Source organism: Orcinus orca, chromosome 7, assembly GCF_937001465.1.
Source record: "Orcinus orca chromosome 7, mOrcOrc1.1, whole genome shotgun sequence".
NCBI classification, from domain to species: domain Eukaryota; kingdom Metazoa; phylum Chordata; class Mammalia; order Artiodactyla; family Delphinidae; genus Orcinus; species Orcinus orca.
This window is the reverse complement of record NC_064565.1, coordinates 74,261,872-74,280,163: the sequence shown is the minus strand read 5'-3', so window position 1 is coordinate 74,280,163 and position 18,292 is coordinate 74,261,872. Positions and strand designations below refer to the sequence as shown.

Below are 18,292 nucleotides of genomic sequence, written 5' to 3'. Positions count from 1 at the left end.
CAACAAGTGATGAGGTAGTTCCTAAAACCTAAGTTCGTTGGTAAAATAAAAGCCTAAATATAGGCATGTAAAATGGGACAGTAAGAGAGACACCATAGTAAAGATTCAAGTGAGTACAAAATTCAAAGTTTAGTGTGTAAGTTTCAAAGCAATTGCATAAGGCACTCTACATATAAAACTGGCTCTGGAGCATCACCTTATAGTTTACTAGTCATACTACATCATGGCAGCTCCTGGCAGAATGTAAGTGGATCCTGAATTCTGAAATCTATCATAGACCCTCTAAATGGAAGCTATCTAAATTGTTATTAATGGCAAGATCAAGACAGAATGCATTTGGTTATTAAATTACTTTGGAAAAGAACAGAAGTCAGGTTAGAGTCTTTTTATTCGATCTTAAATTTCTGTGAATAATTATAATCTAGACCAAAATATCACATTGTGCAACTACTTCAAAATCTTTATATTTTCTTTCACTGTAGATATCAAAGTCTGGATTTTGAATAGGTGAGTGACTGTGTTTATCTAGAATAAATATGTTAATTGAAAACAGTCAAGCTTATCTCCTCACAGGGGGCAAAAATATTTCTATTTCCTCACCTTTGGAGATTGAATCAAATGATAATCAAGGACCCAAAACATCCTTGGAGCTAAAATGTCCTTGAGAAACCATCTGCTTCATTATTTTAATTATGTTGTTTATGCTAAAATAATCCAATGAGAGTCTTAACTGCTTAGAGTTTAAATGATTTTAGGAGAAATAGATTAGTTTATGTAGTGGGTATAATTCATGTTTCTGAAGAGTAATGACATTATGAAGACTCCCCAACTGATGATAACTTATTGCATTATTAAATACATAATTTTTAAAATTTAAAATACAACATTCTTAGTGATTAATTTCAAGCTTTAACCCCCTAATCAAAATATTCTTACTTCTCTATATTGACCTGGGTCAAATGTGAGTTGTGTTTGATGATCTGTGTAGGTAGTGATTAAAACAGGACAAATAAATGAGATAGACAAACAGCTGTCATCGGGTCAGTCATGGACAGACACTTTCTGAGTAGGAGCTGCTATCTGGTAAGAGGGACAATTCAAGTCTGCACACCAGATGCCAGGCTGTCAGAAAGCAGCATTCCACACATCCTCTGATTCAGAAGTCACAAAGAGCTTCGGGTAGAGGCAATCTGATGCCTGGGACAATTTAACAGGTAGAAAAACTCTTTTTGATGGATCTGTGCTGTCAACTGTCTGTTTGCTTTCAAACTAATCCCCTGCCTTCTTCATGCTCTTTCTTTGGCTTCTGAGTAGATTTGGTCAGTGGCAAACTGTTGGAAGACTGGGTCGCTAAAGGAATACAGACGCTGCAGTACATCTCTCCACCAAAACTGTGGTGTATGCTCCATGGTTTCAGATCCCACTGGAGAGATCATTTTGGTTCTAGCTTTCACAAGATGTTTGAGGCTCCTGGCCTGTGATAACAGAGACACATCCCTTGTTACCTTTAATCTAGGGACTGTAGCCCCAGATACCCAAGCCAACTTTTGCTCAAGTTGAAATGGCATTGATTTTGTTATGGCGCCAGTTTTACTCTAGATTGTAAGCAAAAAGAAGGATGATTTTGCTCCCTGTCATCAGAAAACTCTCTCTGTCCCGGAATAAGGAACTTGAGGTAGGGCATTGCTATTAAGACATAATAACTAACATTTGAAAAGAAGTGTATAACTTACAAGTACATCCATATTATTATTTTCAACTTACTGTGGGCTAATGACATCTTGTGTACAAAATGCTAAAGTGAAATTGATGTATAAATCATATCATCATACTTACACATATACTATGAAGCATCTGTGGGTGCTTTCTGAGGATAATTTTTCAAAGAATAGCAATTTCCTCTGTTTTCTGTTTCTCAAATCAGGCTAATTGCTTGTGGGGTATTTCATTTGTTTCTGAACATAGGTGATGACTTTGGATGACTCATGGAATTAGAAGTGGTGGCAAATGATAACCATCTCATCATCTCATATTCTTGGCTGTGGATTAATGAGAATCCACAACATACCTACTGGAAAAGCTTGCACAATATTGGACTCAATTAGAACATATCTCTCCTAGGTTGTTAGAAATTTCCTCCTACTTGAGCCATTGTTGGGGCAAAAAGACCTTGACATTTTCTAAAAAATTAAGCACACATTCTCACCAAGTACATTTTAAATTTGATTTATGATGGCAATAATCATGCACTGTAACCCCCAAATGGGGTGAGGCCAAACATAAATTAGACTACATGATTTTGAATGATGTTTTATAGATCCTAGGAGTTTCTTTTAAAATCAGTGTCTAGGGCTTCCCTGGTGGCGCAGTGGTTGAGAGTCGGCCTGCCGATGCAGGGTACATGGGTTCGTGCCCCGGTCCGGGAAGATCCCGGGCCCGTGAGCCATGGCCGCTGAGCCTGCGTGTCCGGAGCCTGTGCTCCACAACGGGAGAGGCCACAACAGTGAAAGGCCCACGTACCGCAAAAAAAAAAAAAAAAAAAAAAAAAAATCAGTGTCTACACACCTAGTCAAAGACTAAATAATACAAAAATTTTTAATGTGATTTCAGTTCTTGAATTGACAGAAAATGTCACCTTTCTAAAATGTTTTATCATAAATTATTCCCATAGTATTCCCACTGCTTCTCTTATATGTTCCAGAATTTCTCTTTACATGAGACGTTATATCAAGACACTCTAATATTTAAATACATAGAAGGCAGGAGGTTATAAAATTGTGTTTATCAATTTAAGATCTTTTTCATTTCTTTCTCAAATTGTTTTATTTCTCTTTTAGTCTATCCACCTGGGGTTCACTTGCCATCAAACCACTTCTTGCTTTTTTGCACAACCTATTTGCCTTCATTGCTACTGGATTCCTCAAAGTTCTATTTTCTGCCAGTGATGTACATTTAGCAAATCCTCTTCATCTGCATTGGCTGTACCACATCTCACTATTTGGCAAAGCCACTAAAGCTCTCTTTTATTGATTCCTGACCATCCACCAATTTACCTGCAGTACTGATTTACCAATAATATCAAGCAGTTTAGCTCTGCTACTGAAGAGTACCAGCTTCCCCTCACTGACAGGAATTCCAGAAGGAGCTAAAAATTATCATTGGGCTGAAACCATTTTTCTGCTTCGCCTTAAGGAAATGAGTTATCCTTTCATTACCCTAATTGCATGTTTTTTTTCCTTCTGTTTTTGAAAGTGGTTGGTCCCATTGACAGACCAGCCTGTCTGTCTGGTTTAAACCTGTAAATGTTTGATCTTTCCTGCCTTTAGCAATATTCCTTCCTTTGCAAAAATATCTAACTCATCTAGAACTGATGGTTCAATTCACAAGAAAACTTTATTACTAAGCCAGATCATCTCTTCTGAGCTCCTTTTCCAAAGCTTAAGGTTAGAATTTGCTATACCTGATTCCCTGCGCTTTAAATTGTGATATGTTAGTTATATCATTCAGAACTTTAGTCAGGGAAAGAACTCTTTCTCAGCTTCAGTTTGTGTCATACAATGAGTAAGGATTTTGCTCATCAGGACTTGTTTTGCAAAGTTGAATACTCATGAACAAATGATATGTAAACAATGATAATTTTTTTAAAAATTGATATGGTTAATAAATTTTCACAAATTAAATTGTTGAATAGTGGTTGTTTGTATTATGTACAACTAGTTTTGTCACATAAAGAGTAATCCCGGCACTTTCCTTTAACAAATGTACCTACGTTTACATTTATTGGAGAAAGGTGTCAGTATAGTGGACACTTGGAGATTGGTTAAACATTTTCCTAGAATTGAAATACATGAATTTTGTTACTTTAATTCATTCAGATTACTGTTTTACATAAACATGCCACAAGACTAATCTATAAACAATAAATATGAAAGTTTCAGATTAACTATCATATATGGCTTACCATGTTTTCTTGATGTTTTTAGAATTTTATGGCCCCTCCTGGTGTCTGAGCCCAGCAGACAGAGGATTATGTCAAGCCAATGAGAGTAGATTCTACTACAATTCAATCATTGGGAAATGCCGCCCATTTAAGTACAGTGGATGTGGAGGGAATGAAAACAATTTTACCTCTAAAAAAGCGTGTCTTAAGACTTGTAAAAAAGGTATAGAGGACATTCTTCTTATTAATTCACTAGTGTTTAAGATAATAATTATGTTGAAATTATGAATGAATTTTAATCTATGAAAGTATGAAATGAGTTCTATTTATGATAAGAAACAGTATTATTATTTAACTAAGTGTCCCCTTTTCAACTACATTTTGATGATATTGCCAGATATGTTAACTGTAATTCCTTTTAATGTGTCTTCATAGAAAAAAATCAATTTTAAACAAAATATTTTATTCGTTTAATATTTACATACTAAGCTTTCATTTTAAAGGATTATACCAAAATATCTTTAAGCTTTCTAATGCACAAAACTTTAATGTATTTATTTTCTTCTGACAATAAAAATGTTGCATATTTATAGAGTATTAATATGTAAATAAAAATCATCTATAACTCTACATAGCCACATGTCCACTTTAATAAAATGAGTATTATTTTGTAGCTCAAGGTGAATAATAAAAATCAATAACGTTTACCCATTTATGCAAAGTGACATCCTTAGAAAGAGGTTGTTTACACAAAGATATAGACAAATTAAAGACTTTTAAACCAATTACATGTTTTTTGGTTTTAAACATTAAAAGATAATTTGAAGAAATTTTAGATTAAATGTTTTATTATGTTGTTACTTTATCATGCATAAATTTATTTATCTTCCTTTTTAGGTTTTATCCAAAGAATATCAAAAGGGGGATTAATTAAAACCAAAAGAAAAAGAAAGAAGCAGCCAGTGAAAATAGTATATGAAGAAATTTTTGTTAAAAAGATATAAATTTGTTACATTACAACATTATTTCTACTAAATATTTTGGATAAAACTTTTCATTATGATTTCTATTTTTTCTCTCCTGAAATCTTTTTAATGAATTTTCTATGCATATATTACCTGCTATTAATGCATTTGCATCAGAGTTCCTTTACTTATCTGGTCAAATTGCTTATTCTATGGCTATAACTTATTAACTGTCTACTATGAACTTATTATTCTCTCAATCCCTTTCTAACTATCTGCCATTTAACTACAATTTATCATACAACTGACATCAAATCAGTCCATTTTACCATTTGGTGATCATCCTATTTGAGAATATGTTGTCACTTTTGTTTTGATCATGTATACAATTATATTTTTTACAGCCTATGTCCAGATTAAGAAATACAACTATTAAAGATCAAGTGGTTTTGGGGTTTCACATCTAAAATAGTGGCAAGCATCTTCTTCTGATAAAGATCACTCAATTTGGAAAGATCACTCATTTGGAAAGAGCTGGTAATAACAGAATTCTGTCATGTGATTCCCTCCCTAGACATACTTTTTCTCATTTTGCATTAACCAGCACCTCGAACAATCTTGAGCCAAACCATATCTGAACAAAGAAAGTCAACTCTACGTCATGTGCCTGCCTGATTTTGATTGATGTAACTTTTATTTGCTTATGGCTCATCAGATCAGTAAAGACGGCTGAATAGCTGTGTGTTAAATACAGATCATGATAAGAAAAGACTTGGTGGGAAAGGGAATTTCTTAGTGGCAATCAAAAGGAAATTGTTTATGTACTTCCTAATTTTATTGCTTGACAAACTTTTCTCTTACCAAAAATAGCAAGTATATTTAAAACTCCTGAAACCTATTCATTTATAATTAAGTTTTGCACACAAAGCAACCAGTAATTCATGCTTTTAAAACAAAATCATGTTATTTCTGTAGAAAAGGAAGAGAAAATTATCAGCAAGGAAGATTCTACTAGAAAGCATATGTGTTATTCACTCTCAGGCTTTTAACTAACATTTCTCTGGAGTTAATTCACTTTATCCAGATCTATACCTTTCCTTCTCTGCTGAGTCATGTACAGTCTGACATCTCAACAGCCTTCTAGATATTTCAGATTCTATGATGTTCACTTCAAATTTCACATTAAAATTTGAACTTGTCATCTAGAAACAACTAACCACTTTATCCATTTAGTTTAGCTTAATTACTTCTCTCTAGCAATAGTATCATAATTCTGCCTGCTCCTCAGGCTTGAAAGTTTGAACCCATTTTGATTTCTTATTTTCCCTCATATACTACTTCCAATCAGTTTCTAAACACTAATGCTTCCTTTTTCATAAAGTTCATCTAACTCCCAGGCTTTTTACATCTACTTCATTCTTCATATCATTATTAATTTAATTCTTTTCTTTTTTAAATTTTTCCTTAAGCTTTATTTTTTTAGAGCACTTTTAGGTTCACAGCAAAATCGAGAGGACATTTCAAGATTTCCCAAATAACTCTTGACCCTACACATGCATGGCCTCCACCATTATCAACATCCTGCAACAGAGTGGGACATTTATTACAACTGATGAAACTACATTGACAAAACATAATCATTCTAAGTCCACAGTTTACATTATAGTTCACTCTTGGTGTACATTCTATGGGTTTGGACAAATGTGTAATGACATGATTCCACCATTTATAGTATCAAACGAAGTATTTTCACTGTCCTCAAAATCCTCTTTGCTCTACCTATTCACTCCTTTTCCTTCCCCAAACCTTGGAAACTACTTAAGAATTAATTCATATATTTCTCCACCACTCAAAATCCTTCGATGACTCAGTAATTGGTACTTAACCCCACCCCATCCCCCAATTTTGATATATTTATATATATTTTTGCACTTACCTACACTACTCTTTCATGACTATTTCAATTTAAAGTGGTATTCACTGATCACTGAATATATGTTTAATTACTTAGTTTATTCATGCTGATTTTTTATTTAAAAATATGATCCCCTCCAGACCATTCATGTGAAGTCAGGGTACAGCTGATGTGAACTATAAAATCACTGTATTTTGAGGCATAACATGAAAAGTTCTAATATACACCCTATGGCATAAAAATTATATCATTGAAAAACAGTGTCAATTTGTTCACTTAAGAAAATTTCTGTATCTTGATTTCAAATATTCATACATAAGTAACTGCCTTAAACTGAGTCTCTGCTGTGGAATTTGGAACTTTTGGAAATCAAAATCTCTTGTGAAATATTCCTGTTGTCTTTTATACATGGATAGCAATAGCTTTAAATAAAGGGTAAAGTCTCCCTAGGTCAAGTTGCTACCAAGGACATATAAACAGCACATTGGTGAGTTGACTATTTTCGCCAACAACTATTCATGGCTTCATTACTTAGTCAAGAAAGACACACACTGAGAGATGGTTTGCAATGTTTAATGCATGTGAATATTATGTTTACTGTGTTTTTAAATAAGATTGTCGCTGGTGGTATTGTTTTCCCTTATTTTGCATAATCAAATGCATCTAACTGTGAATTTTATATAGAATTACGTTATACAGCATATAATGCTTATTTACCGACTTTGTTTATTCTCTGTTCAAAATTAACCATGTATGCTGAAAATTGCTCAAATGATTTTATTTTTTACAGTATAAGAAATAAAATATATTATCCTGAATAGTAAAGTATGACTGTTATACTCATGAGTTTTTTATACTTCAAAAAATAAAAATTAATGCTCTTCAGTTATTCCAAAGATAAAGAGTTCTAAGACAAAGAAAAAACTTATTCCACAAGCTCCACTCTACTTACCTCCTTTAATTGGAATTTGCTAATAATCCTTTCAGTTATAAATGGGCATCCATGTGTTATGATTTCTTACTCAGCAAATTAGTGTGCTATGCCTTATAATCCATATATTCTACATTTAATTTATTCCATATATATTTCTACCAATCATCTCATATAGTTGTACAAATATAATATATTTAAATATATATCATATGACAATATATTATATAAATGACTTCCGATCCTGACTATTGAAGGAGGCCTGTCCAATTTTTATACCAGAAGAAGGAAGAATATGACATTAAAGTAACCAATTATTTAGGGGACTTTCTGATTTTTTCACCAGCTCTTCCTGCTCTTGTCTCGTTTTTATGAAATTAGCATTTGTATTTACTCTCTCCAATTTTTGACTTTTAGTTCTTTCTCAAGGACTTGAACATGGACACATCTTAGTTGCCTTCCCTGCATTCTGCTTTGCAGAACCGGAAACCTTGATCTTGTCAGCCGCTCAGGCCCAACCTCTGAACTATTCTAACCACATAGCTGAAGTCTTGGCTAGGATTATTCAGACCACTTTTAAAGGGAGTAATAATACATGATAATTCATCTTACCAAAGAGAGAGAGGTGCACAGGCATTTAATCATATAGCGTAACAATAAAATAGAGCTTTAGGACAACAGGTATGATCTCCTCATCAATTTGCTTACAAATGAGAAAAATTCTGGCCCACACAGTCTGAAACAAAACAGGGATATTTTTTATCACAAAAATTGAAAAAGTCAAAGGTAGCTGACTGCATTATGGTTGGATTCAGGGCCTCATATTGTCATCAGAATTCAATCTATCTTCACCTCTGATTCTGCTGCCCAACATTTTTTGCCTTTATTTTCTAATCTCACAGGATTTCAAGATGACTTCCAGAATTTAAGTCCCACATCCTCTCAGAGTAAAGTTTTCTAGAAAAGTTTGTACTCTCTTACCTCAAAGAACTGAAATAAAGTCCTGACCTCAGGTATGATCCATGAAAGAAATAATTGATAAGCTAGATTTCATTAAAATTAAAAGCTTCTGCTCTGCAAAATATCAAGAGCTTAGAAGGCAAGCTACAGACTGGGAGAAAATATTTGCAAAACATACATTGGATAAAGGACTGTTATCCAAAATATACAAAGAACTCTTAAATCTCAACAATAAGGAAACAAATAACCCTATTAAAAATGGGTCAAAGACCTTAACGGACACCTCAAAGAAGATATACAGACAGCAAACAAGCTTATGAAAAGATGCTCCACATCATATGTCACCATGGAAATGCAAATTAAAACAACAGTGAGCTACACACGTATTAGGATGGTTGAATAAGGTACACTGACACCACCAACAGCTGGAAAAGATGTGGTAAAGCAAGAGCAACTCATTCATTGCTGGTAGGAATGCAAAACAGTATAGCTACTTTGAAAGACAGCATGGCAATTTCTTACAAAACTAAACATACTCTTACTATACCATCCAGTAATCATGCTCCTTGGTGTTCCCAAAGGAGTTGAAAATGTATGTTCACGTAAGAACTTGCACACAGATACTTATAGCAATTTTATTCATGATTGCCAAAACTTGGCAGCAACTAAGATGTGCTTCAGTAGATGAATGGATAAACTCTGTTACATCTAGGCAATGTGATATTATTCAGCACAAAAAAGAAATGAACTACTAAGCCATGGAAAGACATGGAGGAAACTTAATGCATATTACTAAGTGAAAACAGCCAATCTGAAAAAGCTACATATTGTATGATTCCAAATATATGGCATTTGCCTAGAACAGGCAAAACTATGGAGACAGTAAAAATATCAGTGGTTACCAGGGGTTGGGGGCATGGGGGAGGAAGAGATGAATAGACAGAACACAGAGGATTGGGGGGCAGTGAAAATACTCTGTATGATACCATAATGATGGATACATGTCATTATATATTGTCCAAACATAGAATGTACAACAGCAAGAGTGAACCATAATGTAAACTATGGACCTTGGGTGATCATGTGTCAATGTAGGTTCATCAACTGTAACTAATGTAACATTCTGGTCAGGGATGATGATAATGGGAGAGGCTATGTATGTGTTATGGTAGAGGAGACATGGGAAAACTCTACCTTTCCTTCAATTTTGCTGTGAATCTAAAACTGCTTTAATAATAATAATAGTAGTAGTAGCAGTAATAATAATAATAAAATCTTAACTTAAAAACAAAAACATATCCTGGCCTCCCTCTCTTTGACCCAAATGTCTTATGGCCAGCCTTGAGCCAAATGCCATGTTTAGAGAAATGTAACTTTCTGACTGACCAGATTTGATTCACAAATTTACTCCCCAATATCTGGTTGGTATCAGCACTATCTGAAATATGTGATCTGACTGGCAGGGCTGGGAGTAGAGTGAGACAAGTGAGACACTTGCCTCAGGCACAAAATTTGAAGGGACATAAACAAACTCAGTAACCAAGATAAATATACTGTAATGTAGTATTTTTATAAATCAAAAATAAAGCAAATATCCATGATGAAAATATAAAATTTTTTTAAAGACAGGGTCTGTAACTGAGCCATATTGTTATTTGAGGCAAAAGGAAAAACCAATAATACTGATGATTTACAAGAAATATAAAGATGGTTCAAATGCAATTGTTGTTTAATGTAATGAAAAAATATTAATAAAAAGTATAAGCCAAATTATCATTTTCAATATATAAAGAAAAATCATTTGATTAAATTTGATACTTGTTTTATGATTTAAAAATTTAGCAAATTTAGGAGAAGAGACCTTCCTTAATCTGGTAAAGGATATCTACCAAAAATTATATAATACTTCGGGGTAAACTTTTAGAAACATATTCATTAAACTCAGGAACAGGAGCAAGATGCTCTCTATTACCATTGCTATTAACATATCCAGGCTGTCTTAGTTTTACAGTCAAAGCAAAAAGACAAGAAACAGAAATTAGGTATAAATATTACCATGATATTAGTTATTTGCATGTAATATGCTTGTCATAATTGAAAATCCAAGAGAATCTAAAACAACAGAACACTGGAGGTCAGCAAGATTACTTTATGCAATTTTAACATATGAAATCGATAGTATTTCTGTAGGCTAAATAGGAAAATAGCAATAAAATTAAAAATAAATTTAAAAAAAGAAAAACAGAAAATACATACTAGTGACAATAGAACAAAAACCCTAATCTACTTAACAGTAAATCCCACAAAAGATGTGTAAATGACTTTTACAGAAAAACCCCACAGAAAAATTCAATATGTTATTGAGGGATGTAAAAAAAGCTAAATACCTTTCCATTTATTGTAACCCTTATAATTAGTATTTGCAGAGAAAGAACACTAGATTATGAAGAAAAAACACTAAAATACAATAAACATTTTTAAAATTAAGAAACTGGAGAGAAAAGTGATGAAAATATCTAAGCTATAGAAGGAAAAAGCCATAGAAAAGGAAAATGGGAGAGGAAAAAAGAGTAAGAAAATTCGGAATTCAATTCAAGAGCCCAAACTTGTTGTAATAGAAGTTCTACAAAAATAGAAGAGATAAAATTGAGGGGAGGGAAATTTTATAGAACTAATAACATGTTTCCTTTATTGAAATGGGATATTGTATTCAACAAAGGGAAACCTACCCAGCACACTCCCTACACATACATACACACACACGCACACACGAAATTTCAAACACTACAGGTGAGAAAATTCTAAAGAACAGGGGAAAATATGGAGGAATAGGTCACATACAGAGAAGCAGAAATAAGAAAAGGAATTGTGCCTCTCAACGGCAAGAATTGAAGGAAGCCAGAAAAAAGTTGGATGTGGAAGTCTGAGGGATGAGGAATAGCACTTTACTTGTTATACACATTTAGTAATAATTGATCTTTCAATTATGTGCATGGAGTGCTTAGCTGAAAAATAGATGTTAACTAAAATAAATGTAAAGTTGTTTAAGGCTTTCACTTTCCATCACAGGCTGTGGGGAAAAGTTCTGAAGTGTGAACTAAGAGTTATTGTTTATTATACAAATACTGACACTACCTGGTGGATGAATTTGTTTGTCATCTAATTTGTTTACCCCACATTTACTCATATTTAGAAATAGTGTTTTGGACTTGACTGCTTATAAAAATTCCTCCAGTTTGGCATTTTAGAATTTTATAAAAATGTTCTCTATTTTAAAGCCTCCAACACCGATACATGGTAAGCCAAAACAAATGTGAAGATGTTCTGTGACTAAAAAACAGAAGTCAACACTGGCCAGGCTCTTCTGTTGGTAATAACCGCATTCCATGTAGATTAAGGAAGTCATTTTCAGTGGTCTGCTATATTCCTCCAAAACTAGCCTATGTGGATGCAGCTTGCCTTATCTAAACTGACTACACCTGCAACAGATTTTCTTTTTCAGTGCCTGATTAGTCCATAAACAACAGAAGTTTTTTATGACAAGCTTCCAAGTTACTACTTTATAGGGGGCCCACTCACTTTGGAAGATTCTGAATGCCTTAACATTTGGCTTTTGCTTATGATAAAGTATTTAATCTCTTTTTGTAATAATTCTTGAAAGAGCTAGCAAAATTTAGTGAAGCGTAAATTATTTCAAGTACCAAAATATTTTATTTCAATCTACAATTTATTCTAACTAATAAGTTTTAAGCAAATTCAATTGAACCAAAATTAAGCCATTTCTGTCAACACTACTGATGATTTGCTCTTCTTCATTTATCATGAGATAATATCAGCTAAGTCAGTTATGAACCTGAGTGTCTTTGGGGTTTTAATCCATATTTAATCTGTATTTTCATAAAGAGTGTAATTCCAATTTACTGACCTCTCTTTCTTAAGCTGCAGGTGCTCTCAAGTTAGAAGTCAGAGGAAACTTTCAATACTTCCTTCTTAGTCAATTTTTGGAATCAGAAAGCAAGAATTTTGACCTTCAAAAGTCAATTTTTTTTTAACGTATTCCCTATTCTCAACAGAATGTTCTACAAAATTTGTAAATCACTCTAGGGAGATTTCCAGAGAGTTTCAAAATGCAAACAGCTGTGAGCTACCTAAATGATCCATCTTGCCAAGAAGTTTCTACTCCAGAGATGAAGAAATAAACAATTACCATTTTTTTTTTACTCAAAATATCTGCCACTGTTCGATGAGAAAGTTTGTGGAATTATAAAGCTAAGTATACGTTAGGAAAAATTTTATTCAACCTTTTGCATATTCTCTTTATTTTTCTCCTTCACAAGCTACACACACATACATACCATCATTTAATTGGGAAGAAAATCTTTAAAATCCAGTAAATCCCACAGTTTCTCTTTATCTACTGGCTGCCAGTAAACTGTCAGACACAAATGAAGAATATTTTAAGTATTGTAGAAGAAAAACATAAAACACCAAATCAAATGCAATAATAAACAGCATAGGATTTGGATTCAAACCAATTTGGATTTGTACTCAATAAGCCTGACTCTTCTTTGCCTGTGAAATGATTATGAGGGTAAGTGAGAGCACACATGGAAAGTATTTAGCATAGTGTTTGCTGCATCGTAAGTATCCATAAGATGATAGCTATTGATATTAAAATGTGTTGAATATTTATTATTTCCCAAAGTTTTAAAATATAGTTTGAGCTGTAAGAATTATTCAAATAAATTAGGCAATTAAAAGTTAGAGTAGGAAATTTTAGGTAAATTTTGTTTGCTAAAGTAACAATTTCTTAAAATGAGAAATGAGATTAAGTAGTTTTACTGTTAACAAGATTAATGAAGAAAAATGTAAAAATTTTATATTTAGAATTTTAGAAATTTTTAATAATTTGTTTTTGAGATAATTGCCTAAGAGGTGTTATAAAATTTTTAATATGGAACATGGGTAAAAGGGGTAAAAAGCAGTGAATGTTTTTATTTTTATAATGAACCTATGTAAAACTCATATTAAAGTATATAACTATATCTTATGTTTCTAAGAAATTTTAAGTTTAAAAAATGATCACCATTATTCCTTGTGTCATCCTTCCAAATATTCAGAAACTTATACTATTATTCATATATGAGTAATATTGGAAATGTGTGCTTTGGATAGAAACCAGATTATAAATATATCTGAATAGAAAAATAGCCAAGCTAGTGGTGATGCTTTTTTTTTTAAACATCTTTATTGGAGTATAATTGCTTTACAATGGTGTGTTAATTTCTGCTGTATCACAAAGTGAATCAGCTATATGTATACATACATCCCCATATCTCCTCCCTCTTGCATTTTCCTCTCACCCTCCTTATCCCACCCCTGTAGGTGGTCACAAAGCACCGAGCTGATATCCCTGTGCTATGCAGCTGCTTCCCACTAGTTATCTATTTTATATTTGGTAGTGTATATATGCCCATGCCACTCTCTCACTTCATCCCAGCTTACCCTTCCCCCTCCCCGTGTCCTCAAGTCCATTCTCTACATCTGCGTCTGGTGATACTTTAATGCAAACTTTCTGAACGCTGTTCTGTGTTTTCCCATATTGCTAATACTCATTATTTTCTTTTTCTCAGTGCAGAATCATCTAACTGAAACTCCAGTAGCTAATATCATTTGAATTATATTCCATACAGTTTTCTCCCAAAAATATCTGAAGTAGTTTGCCAGATTAAATACTTTATTCATAATGTCACGAAGAAGGAGGACTGGTTTGAAAACTAAACAACTTAAGTTTCAAGTTCCAGTTCTACCAATTTATCCAGTTATGTAAACTTACTAAGATCCTATTTCCTCACCTGAAAAGTGAAAATAAAATCTTATTCAGAGTTAAAGAAAATGTCTAAAGCATACAGCATATTTCTGGAAAAACGCCAGTCATCAACAATGCTACTCTTCTTCCTCAACTTCCCCTAAAACAGAGCAGAGACCACAGAAGCACTGCTAGATATTAAGTACTTAAAGATACACTAATTAATACAACTCAAAGTTGAATCTATATTTTATGCTTCCTTACAATTAATCCAAAAAAAGAGGGTCCTCCAACCATAGTATTTTTTTTCTGAATAGTCACAAATACCATGAGAAATGCATTTTAAGGATACCATATATAAGGGACCATGGTTGACACTGCAGACATTAACTTCCTAATAACTTTGCAGAAAGACATAGAAACATTTCTCAGGGAAAGGTTTTGTACTTGCCTACTCACGCCACCCCCACCACCCCAGTCCCACCCAGCCTCACAGAATAAAGCATAAAACTTGATTTGGAGTGCATGACCATTGCAAATAGATTAAAATACAAATTCCTTATCACAACCTACATGGCCCTACTTACTATGTCCTGATATACTCACCTGGAACTCTCTTCTTGCTCACTGATCTCCAGACTCTAGGAACAATCGAGGTGCAGCACTTGGACAGGTTTTGCTTACTTGCAGCAGTATTCCGAGTCAGCTTTGTTTTGGTTTACCACCCGTACTGAGCTGGTGCACTCACCTCCCTGTTGCTGGGAGAACTGGCTGCTAATAGTTCCCAGCTGCGTCCTTCTGCAAATTGTCCTCAGCTGATAGTAGTTACTTTCCCTAGAAGTTGTTTCCCTCTCCCAGAGCGCTTCACACAAGGACTGACTAAGAAGAAGCTATGAAAAGACAGACTCCTGTGCAGCAGGGGAGGACAAATCTGACAGGCAATTTATACTCCAGAGCCCTAGCCTTATGCATTAGGCCAAATCCAGATTTTACCTGAGACCACATGCTTGCTCACCTCATTCTTCTTCCAGTCCTGCTTCATTCCCTCCCTTAATGCTTTTCCCTAAAGTCTAAAGAGCACTCCTTCAGTAAATTGTGGGAACCTAAATCCTTCTCTCAATCTCTGCTTCTGGGCCCTACGGAGAACAGACTCCTTTCTAATCCATGGAATACCTCATATTTCTTGACTTTTAGGTTCCAGAGTAATTATTACCTTCAGAGAAAATGCTCTTCTGCAAGAAGTATGTCCTCCCTCCATCCTACCTTCCTATCCACTCAGTCCTGATGTGTTTCAGTCATTGAACATATTGCTTTTAAGCAATTGGAGTATTTGAGCAATATGAGTAAAAATAAGTGTATTTCCCTAAATGTCTACCTGAGGATAGAAACTAAATTCCTTGAGAGCAGGGACCATGGCCCTATTATCCAACTTTGTACTCCCAGTAACCATCCAAATGCTTTGTACATGGCAGATGATCAATTAATATGATGATCAGTTAACATCCAATGGATGGCTCTAGTTCAGAAACCTTGCTTTCTGATGATACAACTGTTTAGAAAGGTAGATTTCAGGGGGAATTAATATGCCCCCAAATACTGTCTCTCAAATATCAGCTGTATTAAGCCAGACTGGCAGGATTATAACCAATTAATCATTGATTTTTTTTCCTAACACAGAGTGGTAAAACAAATATTTTTCATGCTTGAATACAGTGAGGTCCTGGTTTATCAAATGTGAAAGACACTTTTCACTCTGTTGTGAGCTTTTGAAAATCTGATTTGTATTCCTGATCAGATATGTAGGAGTTAATCCACTTTAACGTAGCCATAGGCTTCAGAGTTGTCCTGCTTTAGATCATTTCAAATATTTAAATGTATGTATGTTACATATATGTGACATGTACATTCATTGGAAGAAAAAAGGTGGTATGTCATTTTAATTTGTAATGTTTCACTCACGTTTTAATATTTATTTAATGATTGTTTGCCTTTGCATCTAAATACTGTATGAAGTACATATTCTTTTTGCTGTATATAAAAGGATATTTTAATTGTATAGCTACAATAAGTACATGCCCACTATAACTCTAGTCATCATGTACATCAGATTGTCTTCTTAGAAATCTTCCCTAGTTATTGGGATTTTTATTTAAAGAAAAAAGGACAGAATTCCATTATTATTTCACTTAAGAGAGCAACTTTGGCAATTTGAGAATGTTTAACACTAGATGGCAGGATGAGACTGTAGATACGCAACTCCTCAAAGCTAAGTATTAAAAAAAAATGATACTTTCTCAAAGGTGTTAAGAATTCTTAGGCAAATACATTGCATTATTCTTTAATATATGCATTATATATAGTTCCACACTACTTTATATTTAAAAGCTTTCACTGTGTATGATAGAGTGATGTTAAACACAAATAAATTATTGAAAAGAAAATATAAATTGCTAATAATTTTACAAGTTATATAAATATGACAATAGCTGAATAGAATAGTCTGTACTGGGAAAACATTCATACTATTTGGCATTCTTAGAACTTAATAATTAATTTTTTAAGCAAAATGTAAGATGTGGTCACTTAATCAAATGTTGCTTAGGTCAACATGCATAAACACAAAATTAAATAAACCATTTATTTTCACAATGAAGATGGATATTCAGCAAATAAGAAGCATTTCAGAATAAGTTCACAATACATATCCAGCGATGAAAAGGGCATCTTTTTCAATGCCAACTAATACTATCCTAGAAATAAGAACTATTTTAAACTCTTCTGGGAAAAGCGATTCTAGTTTCCCAGATGAATTACTCACTCTCAGTATTTATGTACCACTTGTCAGTGCAATATGGATAAGTATAGCTAGGGTGACCATATATAATTTTTCATCCAAACCAGGACACTTTTGAATATAAATATATAAACTGGAACTGCCCTAGCAAACTGGGGCACATGATCACCCTGCTTAGGGGACTTCATCCTCAGGAAGTTCATTTTGTGAGCATTTATAATTTTATTGTATTTTAAAATTAATTTTTAATTAGTCCATGACATATCTCATTTGCCAGTCTTAGCTTTTAATTCGAGCAACAGTTAGCCCTTTTGGAGGAGGAGAGGCTCAAACACTCATTAATATCTATAAGAAAATATGGAGTTCCTTAGAAGATCCAAATCCATCAGAACTTCATAAGAATCAATGAAAAGAATAGGCAGGTTTGTAGCCAATTGTTACTGATATGTTGTTTGACTTTCTTGGGGAAACACATTATAAAATACTGAAAGAAATACTCTATATAAACTAGTAAAATAGTTTTATTTATCCATATAGGGACCTGATGTCATGGTACTCACTTCAAATTTAAAGTTTTCTGTTCTTTTCAAATTTGTATTTATAGTAAATATGTTAAAAACAACATCAAGATCTCCTTGAAATGATAAATTATGTGTATAATTAGAGTGAAATCAGCCCTTTGGTTTTAATAATGGAAAATAGCATATTCACTTTCAATGGCTCAGCCATCAGATCTGGGTCCTTCTACTAAATGCAATTCATTTAGTAATAAAATAACTTTAAATATGCTAAGCAATTTAAGTAAAATAATAGAAGGTCAGGTCGACTTCCTTACTAGGATTTTTTTGATTTAAAGATTATAAAAATTGTGTGTTTCTCCCCAAATTATTGGTTCATTTTAAACAATGCATGGTTTAAATGTATAAACATGTATAAACAATATACATGATTTTGTTGATGCATACATTTTCTGAGTAT

At 33.4% G+C, this 18,292-nt stretch overlaps 1 protein-coding gene across 4 annotated transcripts in view; it reads left to right on the top strand.

Annotated features, from left to right (window-relative positions):
• The window catches only part of TFPI (tissue factor pathway inhibitor), an 82,739-nt gene extending 75,097 nt beyond the window's left edge, over positions 1-7,642 (top strand). For 3 of the 4 annotated variants that reach the window (XM_049712249.1, XM_033400254.2, XM_004276920.3), the window contains 2 exons: positions 3,984-4,163; positions 4,838-7,642. In XM_049712249.1, the coding sequence (XP_049568206.1) occupies positions 3,984-4,163; positions 4,838-4,944 (287 nt within the window). In that variant the 3' untranslated portion in view covers positions 4,945-7,642. Of the gene's footprint in view, positions 1-482; positions 508-3,983; positions 4,164-4,837 lie in introns of all 4 variants that reach the window. The other variant, XR_007478393.1, reaches the window with a different exon arrangement.
• Positions 7,643-18,292: the final 10,650 nt, after the last annotated feature.